At 41.7% G+C, this 20,642-nt stretch overlaps 1 protein-coding gene across 1 annotated transcript; it reads left to right on the top strand.

Annotated features, from left to right (window-relative positions):
• The first annotated feature begins 401 nt into the window (after positions 1-401).
• On the top strand, positions 402-20,269 carry LOC310932236 (uncharacterized protein). The gene is made up of 11 exons (XM_083895528.1): positions 402-648; positions 4,308-4,369; positions 6,361-6,585; positions 10,022-10,078; positions 11,066-11,209; positions 15,210-15,296; positions 16,660-16,724; positions 16,900-17,059; positions 17,232-17,304; positions 17,506-17,601; positions 18,339-20,269. The coding sequence occupies exons 1-11, from the start codon at positions 513-515 to the stop codon at positions 18,515-18,517; spliced, it is 1,284 nt and encodes a 427-aa protein (XP_083751654.1). The 5' UTR covers positions 402-512; the 3' UTR covers positions 18,518-20,269.
• Positions 20,270-20,642: the final 373 nt, after the last annotated feature.

Raw genomic sequence — 20,642 nt, 5'->3', positions numbered from 1 at the left:
CACGTAAACATGACGTCACGCACGCACGTCTTTTTTTTTTTTTTTTTTTCTTTACAGTCAGTCGTCATGCTAACGCGGCGTGCGTTAGCTTTACTAGCTTATGTTACTGGCTAACGCTAATGCCCCCAGCGCTATTATTTTTTTTACATACATTCTGCAAACAATGTGTCGGTAAAATATAAGCAACTGGGACTGAAATGGCCCAGTTTTTTTTATTTATTTAATTTAATTTCGATTTTTTTCTTCCTTCTCGGCAGTGAGTGCTTGGTTCGTGACGGATGCTGGAGCTGAGCGTCAGTTAAAGGGTTAATAACCGCAGCAGCAGGAGGAGGAGGAGGAGGAGGCGCAGCTCAGTCTGGGTGGAGTGAAGTTCAGACTCCTCTACAACAAATTAGCCAAGAAGAGAGCAGCTTTATGGCTGCTTCCACCAAGAATCCGTTAAAACAACAAAAACACACGCACACACACACAGTTGAAGAGAAAGACGGTAGAGACAGACAGACTGAGCTGAGATGATGAGTGATGTGAGCGAGCACGCGCTGCTGGATTATTTCTATTCCGCCGGTGGGGATTCAGGCAGAGTAAGAAACGCAGACATACTGAAGACATTTAAGCCTTTTATTGGCCACACTGACCTGCAGTTACGTGGTAAGTAGCGAGTCATTGTCATGGATTCAGCGGGACGGGAGAGTGTGTCACAGTGTGTGTGTGTGTGTGTGTTGCGGTTGTGCACAGTGGGATGGCGCTAAAATATCAAGTGACCTCGTGTTTACAAGACTGTCCTCACAGTTTTACTCATAACGGGATTATAATATTTACACAATATTTACACACAACAACGGTGTGTGTGTGTTTTCGTGTGTGTGTGTGTGTGTTGTGTTGTGTTGTGTTGTGTGTGTGTGCTCAGTCGTGCTGCACACACACATCTGTTTTGTATTAAACGCTCCCCTCTTTCCTGTGAACAACAGTTTAGTTTCAGCAGGAATTGTGTCATTTCCTGCCTCAGGCCTGTTGTAGCTGAAGCAGCCCAGTCACACAATCTGTCACTTCATATGAATCACATTCACACCAGAGGCTGCTCCAAGCCTCTGTGGGGCCCCCTGAGCACAAGCCCCCCCCACCTTTACACCTGGTATTCACATGAGTCTCCGATGTCCACGTCAAGATCCCATTGCTATCCGATCAATGTCGCCCCCCTGCTTTTACGTCACCGCCCCGTCTGCATGCGCTGCCATAACAACAACAACGTTCGCCGTACGCGAAGTCGCACTATTGTACGGACTCGCACTATTGTACGGATTTTTTCGCTGTTTTAAAGGGACAATGTGTAGTATTTATGGGTTTATATAACCCAAAATCCACTTTTTTATACATATTATGTGCTCCTGCACTGTCTAGTCGCTGTATAATAGTTGTTGTTTCATTTTCGTAGTGTTTCAAAAAGTCATGTAAAATAACATGGTCGCGGGCCGCGGTTGCATAGCCACTGTTAGCAGCGAGACGCCATGTTTCTACCGGAGCCCGTAAGGACAAACGCGAGAGAACAAAACAAGCGTCTCTTTACTTGTAGCAGGAAGTCCCGCCTCCTCTCTCTCCGCTTCGTCTGCTACTGCCGCGGTAGCTCGCCCTCTCCCTCGCCTCACGAACCTCATCTGCTGACACGGAGAAAGACGACGAGGACGACATTTGACCAGCTGCGGATACCGTAGCGCTCAGGGAAGGGAGGGGGGTGAGCAGAGGAGCAGTTCTTTGTTGTAAATTTCAGCCTCTCCTCTAGATGGCACTATAAACTACTTACTTCACCTTTAAGTATTTACGCTCACTTAGTTGTCGAGGGTGGAGCGGAGACGCATCAGAGACTTCGTCGCATTTACACTCCTGTTCACAATGCGTCTCCTACGGCCGCCTGACGTGGTTTGGTCAGATCGGATAACGATCTGTCCTCAGGTGTGTTTACACCTGAACTTACAAGTGGTCACGCGCTATCGGATTACAATCTTAAAACGCACCTAAATGCCAGGAGTGAAGGGATTTGATTGATTTGATCCTCCTAAACACCACCAAATCTGGCAGAGTGTCATAAGTAGGTGGGAGGCCGTTACTACAAAAATATACAGTTCTCTTTACGCTGAAGGTCCAGTTTAAGAGACATCTAATGGTGAGAGCACAGATTATTACAGAGTAGTAAGCTCTGGCTGCAGCAACATGGCGGCACAAAATGGCCTCTGTAAAAAAGGTACATTTCAAAGTCTTATTCCTATGAAAACTCTTTTTAATTTGCATATTTTTTTTAAATGAATGTGCACCTCAAATACAAAGACAACTTGTCACTGTGTTAGCTCAGGATCTCTGTTTACTGTGTGACTCTCTGCTCGACTCCTCCACCCACTAACTGCACAGATGATTATGTAACCCCGCCCGCCTGAATCTTCTCATATTTCCTGTGGCAGGTGGTTATAAGAGCGAGGTCACGCGTGCATATTTTTTTTAAATCGCACTTTGAAGCCACACACAGCAGCAACAACAGCAACGAGGCGAGTCGTGTTGTTTTGGCGCTTCCCTATGGTCATTCTCTGAGGACAAAATGGGACTGGACAGTTATTCTGTGTTAGCGAGCAGCATTAGTTAGACGTTACAGCATTAGTTGCAGCTTTCACAGATTACAGCACACATCAAACTTGCGTATCTGGCACTCGGATTAACCTGGGCTATTTTCAGAACTGTTTTATTTATTCCGGAGGCCCATAATGATGGGTTCACATTTGGTCAGGATCTTGCCTGGTTAGCTTAAGGATATATATATATATCCTTCTCACTGGATCGGATATTGGACATTGGACAAATCTGTAAAATCTTATATACAATCCAGAATTCCTATATATGGCATGCTTCATTTTACAGACTGTAAAAAATGTAAATAGAAATCAGCAATAGCATTTTAGCTGAGTCGTGTTTGGGCTGTTTGTTACATATTTTGAGGATTATATATCTTTAAAATAAACAGCTTTATAGTTCATAAATGGTCTAAAATGACTGTGTCGGACTAATATTGGTGTCAAAAAAGAGACACAAAAGACACAAAAGAGTGGTGTCGTCCTATCCCTAATTATGATATGTTTTGATTTGTTTTCGTGGCCCAGAAAATAAATAATGAACATGTACTGTATGCGCTCAGCAGTCTGCACCTTAACCTTTGACGCTGCCTGAAACTCAAACATATTTCGACCTCTCGATTCGATTTTCCACAGCGACCTTCGACACAGTGCAGTGTCCAGCGTGTCCAGGTTCAGCCCGACACGGCCGCACAATTAGAAAAGTGCTTCATTGCGCTGCTGCTTTTCGTGTCATAATTGTGATGATGATGGCGTTTTAATCATAATTAAGTCCACATGACTGGAACGTAGACCTGCTTAATGGCCTCGCTTTTTCATCAGGCAGGCAGGGGAACTGGGGCATGATGAGTATACAGTGTGTGTGTGTGTGTTAGACGTGTGTTTGTGCAAGCTGCTTGTTTTTTGCACATCTCTGGCTAATAAATAACAAGCACATAGTGAACGTTCCTCGCTGTGCTAAGCAAGGAATTCTTTTGTTGAGACAGATGTAAGTGGCGGCTTCCTCTGGGTTTTTCCTGTTGTTGTCAAACGTGAGCAGTTTTAACTGTTTCTCTACACATGTACTTTCCGTCCCACGCCAGGAAAGGGAAACACTTCCAATTGTCCAGTAGCTGCGTGTTGGCATGAATGGAATGCCATCACCTGGAAAATATTTGTGCTTGCGTAGCCGACTGCGGGCTGCACGGAACAGAGACTGTCTGAATGTCTGGTGTAAACAAACGCAGATCGCTTCGATTCCCACAGGAAAGAGTTACCCAACGTAACGTGACCGAGGTTTTTGTTTTCAGGGATTTGCTATGATCTGTTTGTATCTGCTGTGCCAATAACGGAGGAGAAACTCATTCCTCTGACTTTAGATCATCCTGAGTGGGGCATTTACTCCGCCAAGTTTGTGATATAAGAAACTGTATCCCTGCTACTGCCTCATTATAATCCACAACTGATTCAAATGTCCGCTGTGATCCTTTCTTAGAAGTATTAGTATCAATGTTAATATTTGCCCATATATGTACAGCACATCAGGAAATGTTTACAGGAAGAATAAACACTGGAAAACTGGAGATTATACATGCTGAGTCATTCTCTCTCTGTCATAGTAAATGTATATTAATTGAAGGATTTTTTTTCTATTCTTTTTATTCGGGGAATTATTAAACATTTTACTGACGCAAATGTTTTTTTTCCCACTTGCAGCTAAATACAGAGAGGAATTCAAGCTGGTCATTGACCGCATCGCTGTGGTGAAGTCTGAGAATGTGAGTATATCGGAATAGTTTTACCTTTTGAGGAAGGAGCTTTGCTCCCGTGTGTATCTATTTATATGTATTTATACTCGAAAGGAAACAACAACAATAAACAGTTTGACTATCATGACGCGAGTTCAACACTGGTTTTCTCGGAAAGAACGGTAGCTGCACTTATTTCTCAAGTAATGGTGACAAGTAAAATGTTTTATTTATTTTAACTGGAGAAAAAGTAACGATGATTTGGTCTTGATCAGTTGTGGCGTAGGAAAACCTTGCTTGTCCCCATAACTACACTCTGAGAAATAAGGGTTCCAAAAGGGTTCCTTCTACAAGGGCTGAGGTTCTACCTGGAACCATTTGCTTCTGAAAAACCCTTTCCCGAAGAAAAGGTTTTTCAAGGATTCTTGGTAACACTAATGGTTCCAGTAAGAACATTTTGATCCAGAGAATCCTTAAAAACCCCTTTCCTGAATAAAGGGTTTTCAAAGGGTTCTTGGTGGAACCCTCCAAAAGAGATCCAGGTGGAACCAAAAAGGGTTCTTCTATGAGGACAAGCTGAAGAACCTTATACGGTTCTACTTTGCACTTTTATTTCTAAGAGTGTAGTTACCCTCTGAAGAGAATCCTGCACAGAGCAGAGCTCTTGTGAATGGAACCAAAAGTATGGTTTGGGTTAAATTTAGAATATTGTGGCAGAAGATGGTGGAATTTGTTGATAATGTCGACGATGGCAAGATTATCCAATTGGACTACGATGGATTTACTTGACCATTTATGACCCCACAACAAACTCCACAAAGTCTGTGTTCAGGTGGTTTATGAGTACCATGTTTCAGGGCTGGGATATTGATCGATGTACCTTAGTTTTATAAATTAATCGTTTGGTTCATAAAATGTTTAAAAAACGTTGATCAGTGTTTGTCAAACCTGGAAATGACGATGTTCTCGAATGTCTTGTTTTGTCCACAAAACAAAACGATTCACTTTTATTTGGAGCAAAGAATCAAAGAAAATATTCACATTTAAGAAGTTAAAACAATCAGAAATCTTGTTTTAATCATGAAAAAAAGCTTCCAACGATCATCAAAATAGTTGACGATTCATTTGGTAATCGATTAATAATCGATTCATTCTATCAGCTCTACTATAATGCACAAGTGGGGAGAAACAGAGAGGGGGATGCTGGGGAACGGATCTGGCATCCCGGTGCCATTAGTGGAGGAGAAGGGTTGTTGAGGAGGAGGAGGAGGGATAGAGAGAGAGCATGCTGCTGGGAAGGGGGGATAAGGAAAAGGGAAGCTGGCAACCCGGTGACTGGGGAGAGAGAGGATGCTGGGAAGCAGAGATAAAGGGGAGGCCTTTCTGGCAACCTGCATGTTTAATGAATTTAGAGTAGAGTTTTGAGATGAGGTGTTGTTCTGCTCTTGAACTTCAGATAATCAAATGAATTTTATGAAAGATTCTCCCTGTTTTGACACTAACACAACACGTGATTGTAATGCTTTTGGCATTTTGAGAGATTCTGCACGTGTAAAGCTTCTACCAACCAGCTCAACACATTTGATTTGTTTAAACAGGCACTAAAATATAGTACAACACACCGGAGTTTAATGGGGCCTTAAGTACAATGTGTTATTTTTACATTTCCCTTTGTATAAATATAACCAGACATTCAGACGTCCAATCTGATATTAATCTTCACACTGAAGTTCATTGTCTCCTGGTGTAACACGAGGATACTTTATAGTTTTATTGAGTGACTTGTTTATTTACTTTCTACGCTATTTAATTGTTTTATTGTGAGTTTTATTGTTTGTTCTTAAGTCTATTAGGTCACACGTTCTTATATTGTATTTGTTTTATTTATCTGTGAAGTACAAGCACTTTGTTTCAACTGTTGTTGTTATTTTTTTAAAGTGCTTCATAAATAAAGTCGGATTGGATTGCGCTAATTCAGAACCTCACCGTGACATGACTTTGTTTTCCTGCTTGTGACTCAGGGTGAGAAGTACCTCGTACTGAAGAAGAAATACCGGCAGCTGCTCCACGAGCGCGACACCAAAAATCACGGCACCGATGAGCACGGACAGAAACGCGCAAACTCGGCCCGAGCGGCGGCCACCGCGCAGTGGGAAGCGACGGACAACGTCGCAGGCTCGTCTTCTCCTCTGAAGGAGCAGCAGGACGAGCTCATGTTGTGTGGAGACGCCGAGAGCAACGCAGAGGTGAATTTTTTCTTTATGAAAATAAATGATAACGTCGTCCATCGAACCCACAGAAACCGTGTTGACTCTTTGTGCGAGTGACACGTCTATCTCTAAACAAGTCGGTCTTTGTTGACGCACTGTGGTGCCTCTTCTCTCATAGCATGACTCAGCGTTCAATGGTGGCATGGACACTGAGGAACTCTGTGCATCTGAGAGAAAAAGAGCTTTTTTTTATTTTAAGTTAGCGTTTCTGAGGATAAAAGTGAAGGTCGGAGGGCTTCAGAATGTGTATAAAGGAGACTAAAGGCCACATTATACTTCTCCGACTGCGTAATGCGTTATCCGTCTGCGTCACCACAGAGACGCCTCGAGCCTTTATACTTCTGCGTCGTGGTGACGGACACGCGCTGCAATTTCCCGCCCGATCAGTAGGGGTCGCTGCGCAAGGTTGTTCTGCTTCAGGCTACAGTGAGCAATGGCGTCCGAGAAAGAAAGAGAGAGAAAGACTGTTGTTGTTGAAACAGTGGCCGTTTCTCACTTTTCTGTGTGACGGAACGCAGTTTTAAGATAATTTGAGGCGAGAAATTGGCCATTTAGAGTCTAAACATGTGCTGTGTGTGTTAAGATATGACGTATTTATAGTTTGGCAGCGGCGTTATCGGCGGGGATCAGCTCTGCGTCTGTGGACGCTCGGTGCTCACTGTGAGCCGGCACAGAGCAGCTTAGCTCGGCCTGTCCTGAGGACCAATCGCAGTTTTTGCCGTCTCCGTTGTCCCTTGACGGAGTGACGGACACTTAAAAAATATTCCGTGCACCCGGAGACGACGCAGAGGCTCTTCGACAGGCTCTGCGTCGACGCAGAGGACTCTGCGTAACCTACGCAGAGCACTTTACGCAGAAGTATAATGAGGCCTTAATGCACGCTGCAGGAGGACTCCACTGCTGTGAAAATCAACACTATCTGTGTGTACATGCTTAATGCACAGTAATCCGCTGGAAGTACTTATAAAGTACATATTGTTCCTGCAATAAGCGCTTGACCGTAGATTTAAAAGATTAATAATATAGATGTGATTCTGCTGGACATGATGTGCACATCCAGGTTTCTTCATCACAAACCTGCTGGGAGGATGAGTTGGACAAATATTAAATACTGGTTTTTGTGCAGATAGTGACAACAACGCTGTTGGTGTTGATACAGTTAATGCTGCTTATAACCACTTATACCAATTTTTAAACCTTAAAAAAGAGGAAGTGCGATTTTTACCATTTTTTTAATGATTGGCATTGGCCAAATATATTTAATTCCTGTCTCAAAAACTTGACCATTTAATCCAAATGTTAAGTTTAATGTATTTTTCTTCTTTTTTTTAAAATACATAAGTTCATTGAAGTGCATATACTGTACAAACAGATTGGGGAGAAACCATAACTGTTATTCAATAAATGTCTATTTAAGTGAAGCAATTAAGCATGTACTATTAGTACCAAAACATACCATATCTGCCATGGCTTTCACTAATTTTTAAAGATTTCTTCGGCCAAAGAAAACTCCATATCGGTCATAACGCTGTCTTAAAATAATACCTTGGTTGACCGACCAATATAGATTTTTAGACAAATAACAAATGATACAAAACAATTGCTTATAATAGCTATTGAACAATATAACTGGTATGACTGCAGTGCTCTTGTGTACAGTATGTGTGGTGTCCCACAAGGTTCTGTTTTTGGGATCAAAATCTTTTTTTTCTTTGTATAAATTAAATGTATTCAGTTTCTCATATTTTGAATTTGGTCATATTTGCAAACAATCAATGCATTATAGAGAGTTGATAAAGTAAAAAGAAAATGGTTTAAGGAAAATGAGTTATAAGTAAATTAAAGTTTATGGTGTTTAGTAGTATTAGAGCAAAATTGTGAAATAAAAAGTTAACATTCGAAGGGTTTTCGAAGCAAGATTTCCTCTAAATGAATAAAATTTATCAAGTTTCTGATAACAAAAATGCATTATATGTAATGAGTGTCCAATGCCAAATATTATCGTCCAGATAAACCAGCCTAACTGAATAATCTACCTCTAACATTAATGCAAATGATGGTCAGTTCAGTGGTTCCCTCTGTTAGCCACCAGATGGTGCTAAGCAAATTACCTGGATTTGTTACCTACAGTTCTTTGGATTTGAGTTGGGGTGGGGGAGCAGTTGCGGGAGGGAAGGGGAGGGTGTGTGTGCTCGCATTTAAATTAGGATCTGTGTTATTATGTTAAGCAGCAACATGTTGGAGCACATTAGAAAGATAATAATCACTGCAGAGGAAGATATGTGCATCTTCACAACAGGCAGATGACATGTGAGACTGTAGCACGACAATGACATTCAAGTGTGTTTGTTTAAGGCATTAGTTCCACCGTCAAACTCTGTAGTCAGTGTTGACATTTAAGTTTCATATCAGAGAAGCTACTTTGTAGCCAGCTTTGTATCAGTGTTACCTGTTAAAATGGGAAATATACATTTAACTCTGTTAAATTGAAGCTTTAGTTAACTCTACAGCAGCCAATAAAGATGTAGACTCAATTAATTCATAATTTTCAAGCCAGGCTTTTGTTAATAGAAAGTTTTATCTTTTTTTTTTTTTTACATTTGGGGATTTAAAGATGGCCACTTTTAGCTGTGGAAAAGTATAATAGCCAATGTTTTACTCACTTTCTGACAAATTCAAATAGAGATAAATATGTGAAGGAATCACTCAAATAAAGAAACAACAGCCACAGCCCTCAACTCAATGGAAAGGACTGTGATGGTAGTGGCAGGAGTTATTTTTCCTTCTCAGTCTTTTTTCCCCCCGACTTTGTTTTTCTTGGTCTCCACCTGAGGTACCAAAAAAAAAATGGACACGTGTCAGCGTGTGCCATAGTCTGGATTATACTATCCCTGTACTTTTCGTGTTTGAGAGACATGAAAAGGCCGCAGTGTTTTCACATCATGTCTCAATGTGTGATCTGAGAACAATTTTCTGTTTCTCCTCACAAGAAACAACACCGTCCCTCTCACATAAATCAGCCTAAGTGACGCTGCTGGACGGCCGTGCTCATTATTTCTGGAGTTTCCCTCTTGACCCTGTCAGACTAAAATGCTGAGGAGAGCACACAGGCCCCGACTGTAAGGCATGTTGTTTTTTGGTTAATTGTTAATTGGATTGTTATTCATTACCTCTTATGTGTGAAATTGTCACCTCAGCCTTGCTGTCTCATTACCTCCCTATCTGTCTGACACCCTTTGGTCGGTGTCTCGTCAGCTGGAAAACATCACAGCAGCGCGGGCCATTGTGTGAGCGTGAGTGTGTGTGTGATGTCATATCCTGCTGTGTGAGCGTTATGACGGATACAGTTGACTCTTGTGTGTTTTTTTTCGTCCCCGCTGAGTAATCGTCTGTTTTTTTTTCTGTCCCGCAGTTCGAGTCGGAGCAGGACGAGGAGGGAACGGGCAGCATGGGCTCCGCTGTTGTCGCTGTGAGTCGTGGTTTTTTCGAAGGGAAAACCGAATCCTCCCACAGTTTGTGACTCATTTGTCCTGAGAAAATAGATTAATTTTGCAGAATCCCTTGAGGACCTTTTCTGGTATTAACACTGACCCTGTCGGGACCATTTGTCCTCATGGAGACTCGGGATGGGAATCAGTATCGGTCCGATATTGGTCAAAATCACCGGATATATCGGACGGATTAAAAATGTAAACTCCGATACAATCCAAAAATCCTATTATATCGCAATGCGTCACGATGCACAGACTGTGAAAATGTAAATAAAAATCAGCAAAAGCATTTTTGCTGAGTCGTGTTTGGTGCGGTTTATTTCTTCATTTGTGACACAGTTGTGTCTTTGACTTTGTTTAACAGCTTCACCGTTCATAGATGGTCTAAAAAGACGGTATCGGACACAAAAAAAGTGTCCCTAATTGGAGAACACAACCCCAGAATCTTATTTCCGAGGAACTTGTTAAGGTTAGGGCTACGGTTTTATTCGTTGTGAGGTTCAGTAAAAGTGAAACGAATCTTAAGGGACAGGAAATGACATCAGCCACAGAGGCTACTGGGAGCTAACATCAGTTAGCGTTTGGAAAAGTGATCATTTGCAGGCTCTAGCAGACACATTGCCGTCATATATAACATGTATCCACTGGACAGATAAATCCTCTGAGGCTCTGAAGTTTGTGTAGAACTCTGTGCTGCACTGTGGAGCCAAGAATAGAACTTTTTCTCCTGTACTTAGACTGAGGAGGACCACAAAAACACGAGCTAGTCATCTTTTTTCACACTTTGCTGACTGATAGGACCTCCAGAGTCCCAAATATAAGGATTTAAATCCAGATGAATGGAAGTCAGTTCAGAGTCCTTAAAAGAATAGCTGTGTGAACCTCTCTGTGTGTGTGTGTGTGTGTGTGTGTGTGTGTGTGTGTGTGTGTGTGTAGTCTGAGCCTCTCTCCTCTCTCTGTTATAGCTGGATCCTATAGAGAAAGAGTGGATCTACTCTGCTGCAGGCGCTCGAGTCCCTGACCTCTCTCAGCTGCTCAGACAGGACCCGTCGCTGGCAAACAAGAAGGTAACGTTGCCCTTTGATCTGCTTCTGAAAACATGTGGAAAAGTAGCTACTGAAAAGTATGACGGGACGAAAAAACAGGAGCAGAGAACCACCGCTTAGCTTTACTAAAGATGACGAATAGCCAAATAATTATATTTAATCAAAGTTGTAAGAAACAAAGTATTAAAAGCACACCGTTTAATCCACATTTTTTTTTTTAAATTATAACTACCAATTATCATTATTCATTCATTTCAGCCACATTAAGAATGTGTTGATGTTACTTAATGTTGGGAAAAAACCGTGCTATATGAGTCATTTTACTGATCACCACTGTTCCTCAGCTGTGGTTTTTAAGTGTAATTCCTCTTGTAGTGAAGTTCCTGGGAACTCTTCAGTCAACTAAACATCATCAGTCCTCTCACTGCACAGTTTCCAGCCTCGTCGGTCTTGGTTGCGTGTTGATGTTGGTGGCATGGTTACAGACTTACAGAGCAACAACTATTTTGATCAGCAGAATGTGTCCTGACGTTGTAAATGGTCACTCGCTGTATTTTTCAGTTTTTTTCCGATGACCGATCCAAGCCCATTCACGGGCACATTTTCACAGTGCTGCTTTAAAGTACGCTGGCACAGTGACGTCATAGGTCCAAAAACACCTCAGCGTGCAGGTCAAAGGAGCTGGGAATCGAACTGCACCACCCTCTGGTTAGAAGACGCCCCCGCTGACTATGTCATAGCTTATGCAACCAATTGCTGTGGGTTATTTCGACGCTGATCTGTTTTTTTTTTTTTTGTGCCTGTCGTCACGTCCACACGACTTGAGACCTTTCAAGATTCCAAGGCTTCGTCCTCTCTGCTCCGTTTTCTTTGAAAATGCATAACTTGTTGTGCTCAGGATAAGCCTTGAATGTGCGTGGGTCAGTGTACTCGTCAGGTGTGTTAGTGTTTTTAGTGTTAGAGTGTAGATTACTTCTGACTAATTCTGCTCATTTGGACACATTTTGTGGGTTTTTAAATCTAAAAAAATGCACAAAGATTTCTTTTTAGTAAGACGATGATGAAATGATGACTCAAATTTCACTTACATCAACATTCATTAACGCGTCCACATCTCCACGATGTTAGTAATCGATTGAATTCATTGTGAAAACATTGTCTTGTTATTCATTCATGGTTTTGTTCTTGTCTTTTGTGCGGCCGTGTTTGTCAAAACCAGGACTTCACCTCAGTAAGTACTGAAAAAAAAATCTGCATTTACAGTATTTGTATTTGTGGTTTTCTGTTGTTTGAGGACGTTCATAACATGATTTCTTCTCTCTTTCACTCCGACACTCTCCCTGGCTGTGATCGTGAACATCCGCTGTTTTCCAGGGGGTAAGTTCCATCACTTGTTGTGTAAAGGACACTTTACAGAATCATAAATTCATTCACTGTTGAAGTCGAGGTCGCCTCGTCCGCCTCTTTGATTCCCGATCCCTCGGCTGATTCCTCCGCTCTCACACTCGCCGTTAGCTTGTGTAACTTTCACAAGCTCACTCTGAGATTTTTTTTTTCTCTCCCCCTTTAATAGTATTCTGAGAACCCAGTGTTAAAACATCCAGATCATGCATTTCAAAAGGTCCACTATCAAAAGGATTATGAAAGATAGCTTTTTAGCTCCTGTGCCCCCCCTGACAACCCAAATCCTTTTATTTGTCTCCCTGTGCGCTTAAGAGATTTGAGCTCATGTTTGTTGTCCCTCCCCTGTGTCACAGTTCTCACACTGTCCTGTGGCCGTGGCGGACCACCTTCTAAGAGTAGCCCTAAGCCTCTGCCATCCCCACCCGGACAAGATAGCACGGCCCCCATTGAAGTTTGGGGAGATGGAGGGTGGTGGTTGGGGATTAAGAAGAGTCTTAATGCTCCACAAAGACTTCACCCACTTAAAGATAATCTGAAAGTAATAGAGCAGGCTGGGATTAATTGTAGAACAATGCTGGTTGTGTCCATGGGAAGGTGCTAAGTCCCCTTCAGGCGTCTTTGATGTTCCCTTGCGGCCCTCAACCTTCTCCTTGTGCAGCAGAGGTGGATGCGCCTGCACAGATCGCGTACACCGATAACTCACGCAATCGAGAACGCTACAAGACTCGGCGAAGTGCTTTTTATATCTCGTCTTCAACTTTCATGCACGGAAGAAGGAAGTCAAGTAAATACCTGGCTCTTTAGGTTTTTTGCGGTGTTTGGCCAGGACTGAAGGGATTACTCTTCAATCTGGGAAAGGGCTCAAGTGTTTCCTGTTCTCGCCAAATGTTTGTTGGGATCAGGTGAAGTTGCCCAAAAGTGACACATGTACGCCTTTTTTTTCTTTCTCATCCTGCTCGTGACGTCTACCTCCATCCCTGCTGTGACGGACTTCCTCTGCCACACAGTTTGTAAGTACATCATTACCCCATCACTCCTCTCTGTCTTACCTTCCATATCCAAGCCAGTGTCGCTGCTCACGGGTCATTGTGTCGCCTGTCGAAGAGGGCAGAACCTCTTTAACCGCCACTTCCCTCACTGGGGAGAAGCATGGCGGCGACACACAGTCATCCCTGAGTGATCAGACGGGTGGGGGGTCACCCCTGGTAGGTGGGAAGAGAAACGAGAGGCGCAGAGAGAGGGGAAGACGGTGCATCCTGTTCTGGCCTCGTCCATCACTCCTGCCCACGGGGAGACCCGGCGGCCTGTCTGTCAAAGACCTCTGTGGCCAATCTGTCTTGAGGTGTGACATGGGACAGACAAAAGAGATGGAGATACTCCAGCCAGACAGCATCGATCACAATCAGGCCTCCACACGCCTGACATGGAGATGCAGCAATGTATCGCATCCTCATTCCAGAAACACAGAGGGAAAAAAAAACACTTTTCACTGTCCCTAAAAAGATTCCTACGTACATTCCTGGAGCAGTCTGATAGGGTTAGATAGCGTTGACGGTTCTTTTGTGTTCAGTTAAAGGCACTTTGACATTTGTGGGTCGTATATATGACATATGTCTCATTTCAAAGAGAAACAAATGCTAATATTGTGCACTTTTTTGATTTCATGCACTTTGAGCTGCTTAAACACATTTATCATTCTATGTGCACTCTCTTTTACACACTTTGTCTACGAAAGACAGGTGTGACCAAAATAAACTTTTTGGATTTTGGCTGCATCTAAATTTCTTGGTTTGAAAATGCATCCCAACTGAGTTTGTAATTGAACAGTGCTGCTTTACATGAATACAAGCGTCATGGCTCATAGCAAATATGATGTGGAAAAAAAACCCCCAAACAACCTGATCTCAGACGCCAAAAAGCCAGACATAAATTCCCCTTAAACTTACTGTACATGTGTGAAAAGAAGGGACTCTGAACTGATCACAGTTGGGTCTTTCTGTGTGAAGCGTCAGCCTCTGAGTGGACGTATGCAGCTACTTAGACCAACATCTGCACTTACGCTCCGCTTCCACCTGTAGATAACACATAATTATGCAGCTTAAGAGTGTGAAGGGAAAAAAAGATCACAGCTGTAGTCCGACAGGTGGATGTGGTTTGCGTGTGACTCCGCTTCATACATGTGTCTATTATTACAACGTCCACGTACACTTTGAGTATAATAGCATGTGTGCGTGTATCTCTAAAGAGGTGTGTGTGTGTGTGTGTGTGTGTGTTGACGTGTGCTGACAGTTGTGCGCTGATGTCTGGGTGGGTCTCCCCTCTGCGGGTCACACTAACATCATCAATCTTCCCCGCGGTGACAGGCGGCCAGGCCCCCCGACTGTGGGCACAGTGCTGTGTTGTTTTGTAATTAGGCTCCGTTAGATGGCAGGAAACCATCTCTTCATCCCTCTCTCTCTCTCACATCCCTCCATCCATCCATTCACTCACTTCCCTCTGTGCGCAGCTGGATCTCTGACTTTACGCAGCCAATGGGAAGTTGCCCTCGGCGCGGCTTAGTCGACTTGTAACGATGCTCCAGAAAGTCTGATAATAGTTACAGAACTTTTTTTTTTTTTTTTTTTTTTTAAATGAATAAATCTTTCTTCGTTTCACACAGACCGCTCTGCACTGGGCTGCCAAACATGGCAGTGAGGACATGGCCGCTCTGGTGGTTAAGGCTGGTGCTGATGTCAACACCAAATCAGTGAGTGCTTCTTTTTTTTTTTTTTTTTTCATCATAAAACAAACCCTAAAGGTCCCATATTATACCCTATTTCTCCAAGTTAACCTCGTTCCCTGGTGTCCTAATGAACATGTCTGTGACATGCTTTGGTCAAAATACCATAAGGTTGAAGCACCACAGCAGTTCAATCACCCTGACAAAAAAATCCCTGTTCAGAACACTCTGTTTAGTAGTATCAAAAAAGTAAAAAAAATAGTCAAACGAAACTTAAGGGGCAGGAAATGACATCAGCAACAGAGGCTACTGGGAGCTAACAGCAGTTAGCATTTGGAAAAGTGATCATTTGCAGGCTCTAGCAGACACATTGCCGTCATATATAACATGTATCCACTGGACAGATAAATCCTCTGAGGCTGGAAGTTTGTGTAGAACTCTGTGCTAGAACTTTTTTCGCGGACTTCCGGTTTTCAAATACCGGATATCGGATACTGTTCTGCGAGACAACAATTCCAGGAATTTAGCTCCCAAGGAGCGCGGAAGTCAACATCGCGTGTTTTATCTCCTGTACTTAGGACCACAAAAACATGAGTGAGTCACTTTGGCGACTGATAGGGCCTCCAGAGTCCCAAACACATAAGGATTTGAATTATTTAAAAAGTGGATTTTGCATAATATGGGACCTTTAATCTTAACTCAAATGTGAAATGTTATGAGTATACCTAACATGTGTCACTCACCTGTGCTTATGTCAATAAATTAAACTTGTGCAACACAGATAAAACATATTGTCATATTGTTAAGTGCCAGAATCCTACTTCTCACACAATCACCAACTTTCATTGAGAGCCTACAGATTCTAAAATACATTGTCACATTCAAGTGTAACCAGAATGAATGTATGAACACATTTAAATGAGACTCTGCAACGTTCCTGCGTGCACTGAAAACCGCACGTATCACACGTTAAGTCAGTGGCTGTGGAAATCAGGGATAAATTAACATCCACCACAGCACTTACTTACTATAAGGGAAATAACCGTTATGATTAAAGAATATTTACAAAGGTTTGGTAAACACATTTATTAATAAAAACTGTATTTATTTGTTGTAACTGGGTCTCTTAGTTTTGGTTTTTCCTGCAGCAAAAGTTGGACCTTATCTGCCCAGTAAATGTCTCTGTAAACCAGAGCTAAATCACTATAATGATTATCTTTACATCATAATGTAAAGAGCCATGAGATAATAATAATAATAAGGTATAAGATAGAAACTAATATATTTTTTTCTGAAACCAAAACTAAAATAACCCTGATGAGCCACTCAGTGTTCGATCTATATGATGAGTGTCCACTAATTGAATACATGTTGTTCTGCTTTCTTGCAGCATGTGAGTATCCAGTGTGCAACAACAACAACAACAACACGGGCGCTCTACAGTCGTGTCCCTCGGTGACGTAATGCTCCTTTAAACCATCTCTGTGAAGATCCAGCTGTGCAAATGTATCACAGCAGCACGTGTTGCGCGGATAACGGGAGGGGTGGGGGGGTTGGGGGTGCTCCTCCGCTAATAAATCATGTCATGTCACGTTAATTGTTTCCCCAAAACAGTGCGTCTATGTGTCAGCATGCACGACTCCAAAACTATGCAATTTTCGGCGAATTACCAAGCAATTATGTTTTTATCATTATGTGGTGTTTCCATAACCTCTGCTAATTTGTCTACTTTTTTCCCCCACCGACGCTGTTTTCATTGGCTGTTTTTTGGTCCTGGGAAACTCAAGGGGGTGAGTGCTAAAGCCTCTCAGCACTGAACGCAACATAAAAATGTCAGTTTTAAACTCTGAACCGCGGCTCTTTATGTGAACATTGAAGACCTTACTAAATACTTCAAAAAAATAAGGCTTAACAGTATTTTATTGCCATTTCTTTTACTCACCGTTTGTTTTTGCTCCTCAGGGTTACACGCCTCTGCACATCGCAGCGTTACACGGTCACCGCCATATTCTTGACCTGCTCATAGGGTCGTACGGTACAAAGTGCTTTATTATTATTTATTTTTTTAATCTTACTGTTGGTTACAGGGTAATTACCAGCAGAGAACCACATGAGATTAGTTTATGATCCTTTTACTTGTGACTTGAGGTTTTAATCTAATTCTTTTTCTTCAAATGATGAAGATTATGGCCTCAGTTTTCAAAGTTTTTTTTTTTTTTTTTTTAACTCCCATCAGGTGCTAAAGAGAATTTGAGGGATTACAGCGGCCGCCTGGCCAACCATTATCTCAATATCAAAGAACCAGAGGCTCCAGAGGAAGAGTGTGAGCTGCGTGAGTTGAATTATCATTATTATTATTTTTTAACTTTGTATTATTCTTTCATTTTATTCTACTAGTGCAGTGCCCAAACACTGTGCAACCTCATTAGGCTGTCTCGCTACGCTAATGCTAATCGAAAATGAAAACATTTGCATTGTGCCTAATGAGGTTGCACATTGTTTGTATTGTGCTAGCCCTATGCTAATGCTAATCGTAGCCTTGCTAGATTACACACATATACACAACTTGCTTTATCTAGATCACATGTGTCAAACTCAAGGACCGGGGGGCCAAGATGTGGCCCCGCCATGTCGTTTTATGTGGCCTACAAGTGAATAATTGGTCTTAAAAATCTGTGTTAAAATAGGTCTATGCTGCTTTAAGGCGTGCGTTGATAAACTACATTTCCCACAATGCATGGCGATTGCGTTACCCGAAAAAAAGTGACGGCATCCCGCCACTAGATCACAGTGTATCATTGTATATGCATCATGCGACGAGTGAGTAGTATAAGTAGTTCTCTTACTCCAGCCTGCTTGCAATATTCCTTAGAAATAAGTAATATTATAAGAGAGAGTTGAATTAGGTGAGAAAACAACAAAGTGTATCATCAACTATTCCTTTAAAAAGATTTTCTGCCATGTCTGAAAGTGCGACTTCTCTGAAAGAGTTCATATTCACAGGCAAAATCGTCCTAATCCAATAGATTAAGGTGGTAATCGTGCAGATTTGTTTGTTTGTTGCGGCAGCGGAGCTTCATGTCACTCAGGCCAGGGAGCGGAACAGGAACAGGAAGTTGGCGTCGCTGTTCCAGCCCAAGAAGAAGTGGGGCTCGGCCGAGGATCTGGCTCCCATCGAGGAGGAGAGGACCGCGTCGTCTCATCAGCTCGCACTTCCTCCGTTCAGACCCCGGAAATTCTCCCGCTGAAGGGAAAAACGGACAATTTGGGACTCGCTCAAGTTATGCCTTTTTATTTTCACATTAACACACATCCTATAAATCCCCCTCTACGTCACTACCAAGAAAGTATTTTATGACACGGAAAGTTGGACAAACCTCATCAACCCTGACATAGGATGCCATGATGGCTGCCACCCATACAAACACTGCTACGTATACTGGTAATAATAAGAATTTATCTTATTTGTTTCACAGTTAATCAGTCGTGTCACCTGCACCTTTCAAAAAAAAAAGCCTACCTTAAAGTTTATCCACAGGAGTAGAAAGTTATATGTTTTTATATTATTAGTTTTAATATACAAGTCCCCATGTTTGCCTTTAAAACTCTTTCTAATGAGCTCAGGCCACAGGAAGTCTTTAAACTCACCTTTACTTTTGTTTTTAAAGTTACTGACGGTAAATCTGGTGTCACTGTAGATATGTTATTATCTACAGATCCAGTAAAATCACTGCAAGGAATTGTAGTTTTTTTTGTTTGTTAGGAGTTTATTAAGGTTTATTTGCTTAAGCCTGTTTCAGCCAAAGGTGTAATCCTGTTACAGTGGAGCTCTAAATAAACGTCAAACTTAATCATAATGAAGAAAGTGCCCGTTCTGCAAAGGAACAAAATAAACCAAACTCTTCAGGCAAAGTGTGCTAGTAGGATGAATTAAATGTTAATAATATATAATATCACCAGACTACATGTAAAGGAATATACTTGGCCTGTTTAAACAACAAATTGTATGGAAATTGTACCACTAAAAGACAGATTTATATTGTTTATATTGTTTTTTTTATAATGCAAATCAAATTTTAACTGTCTTATGCAGCGCTAAGTTGGGACTTACTTGTTAAGTCATTCAAATTTAGCATTCATTATCATTTTACTGAAAGCATTTGTTAATTCGTCTATTTGTCTGAGTGGGAATGTTTTTGGTGGAGAAGAAGTGTGTGAAGCTCCTCTAAAGAACACAACTTGCAATTTTAATTACAAAACGTTAACGTTGACAGACAAACAAATCACCAATGAACACATTTAACAAATATTAACTCTTTGTAGTGTTTTCGCATGGCAAGATTTTTACAAGTGCTTGTGCAAGTCTTACACGAGTCAATATTTAAGTTTGAAGAGTGGGTGTAAACTTTAAAAAAAAAAGTCAGCATTAGTGCAGTGTTAGTGATTTGTAGTGAACAAATAAACGACTGGTGTTTCTTTATATCTGAGCCAAAAAGGATAGTTTAGAGTCAGGAAACTTCAAAGTAAAGCTGCATGAGATTTAATTTTTTTCTGTTTTTTTGTTTTGTTTTCATGACTGTTGCAAACGTTACTACACACACGTGTTATACTGTACTTTTAGGCCAATCGTTGTTGTCAAGTAGTGACAGCGGCTGTGATTTGACCGTTAGCCGTCATGATTTATGACTATTTATATACAGAGGAACCTGAGGTTTAGGGAGGAGATCTTCGTTTATCTTTATCTTTATTCTCTCTCTTATTTAGATGCATCTGAGTGTTATTTTCACCCCTGCAGTCAGTGTTTGTGCTGCTACAGTGTGAATAACTACTCTCTGGTGTATTCTACCAGTTTGTTGAAAGGGCTTCTTTTTTTTTCTTTTTTTTTTTTGTATTGCTCAGCATTTTTAATTTGAGGTGAAGGAAGATAACTGTGTACTTCATTACATTATTTGCACAATATTAACACAGTGAAGATATTTTCTGTATTAAATTGTATTTTATATGAAGTAACACTTGTAATCTCTGCACTCGGTAATCATTTTCTTCAACTTTGAACACAGTCGTGAGCTTTTTGCACGGCATCGGACCCCAGTTCCTCCGTCCTGTTTCATTCTTTCTCTGGAATAACCGGAGTTTTTTCTAAGCCGCCCTTTGATCTTTCTTTAACTACCTGACTTTGTGGGCTCCAGATGGAGTAAATATGGGCCCTGCCGGCTCTCAATGCGGCTTTAAACCTTAATTCCTGATTAGCAGAAAAGGGCAGCACTTGCTTTTGGGGTCCTGGATATCACACAACACAGAGGGGAACAGGGGCAAGTGTTTTTGTGCTTCGTTTTTGAAGCGGGGATGTTTGGGTGGGGGATAAGAGGGAGT

This window comes from Microchirus variegatus, assembly GCF_963457635.1.
Source record: "Microchirus variegatus genome assembly, chromosome: 9".
Taxonomy (NCBI): domain Eukaryota; kingdom Metazoa; phylum Chordata; class Actinopteri; order Pleuronectiformes; family Soleidae; genus Microchirus; species Microchirus variegatus.
Note: the sequence above shows the minus strand (reverse complement) of the source record. Positions and strands in the feature narration are given on the sequence as shown.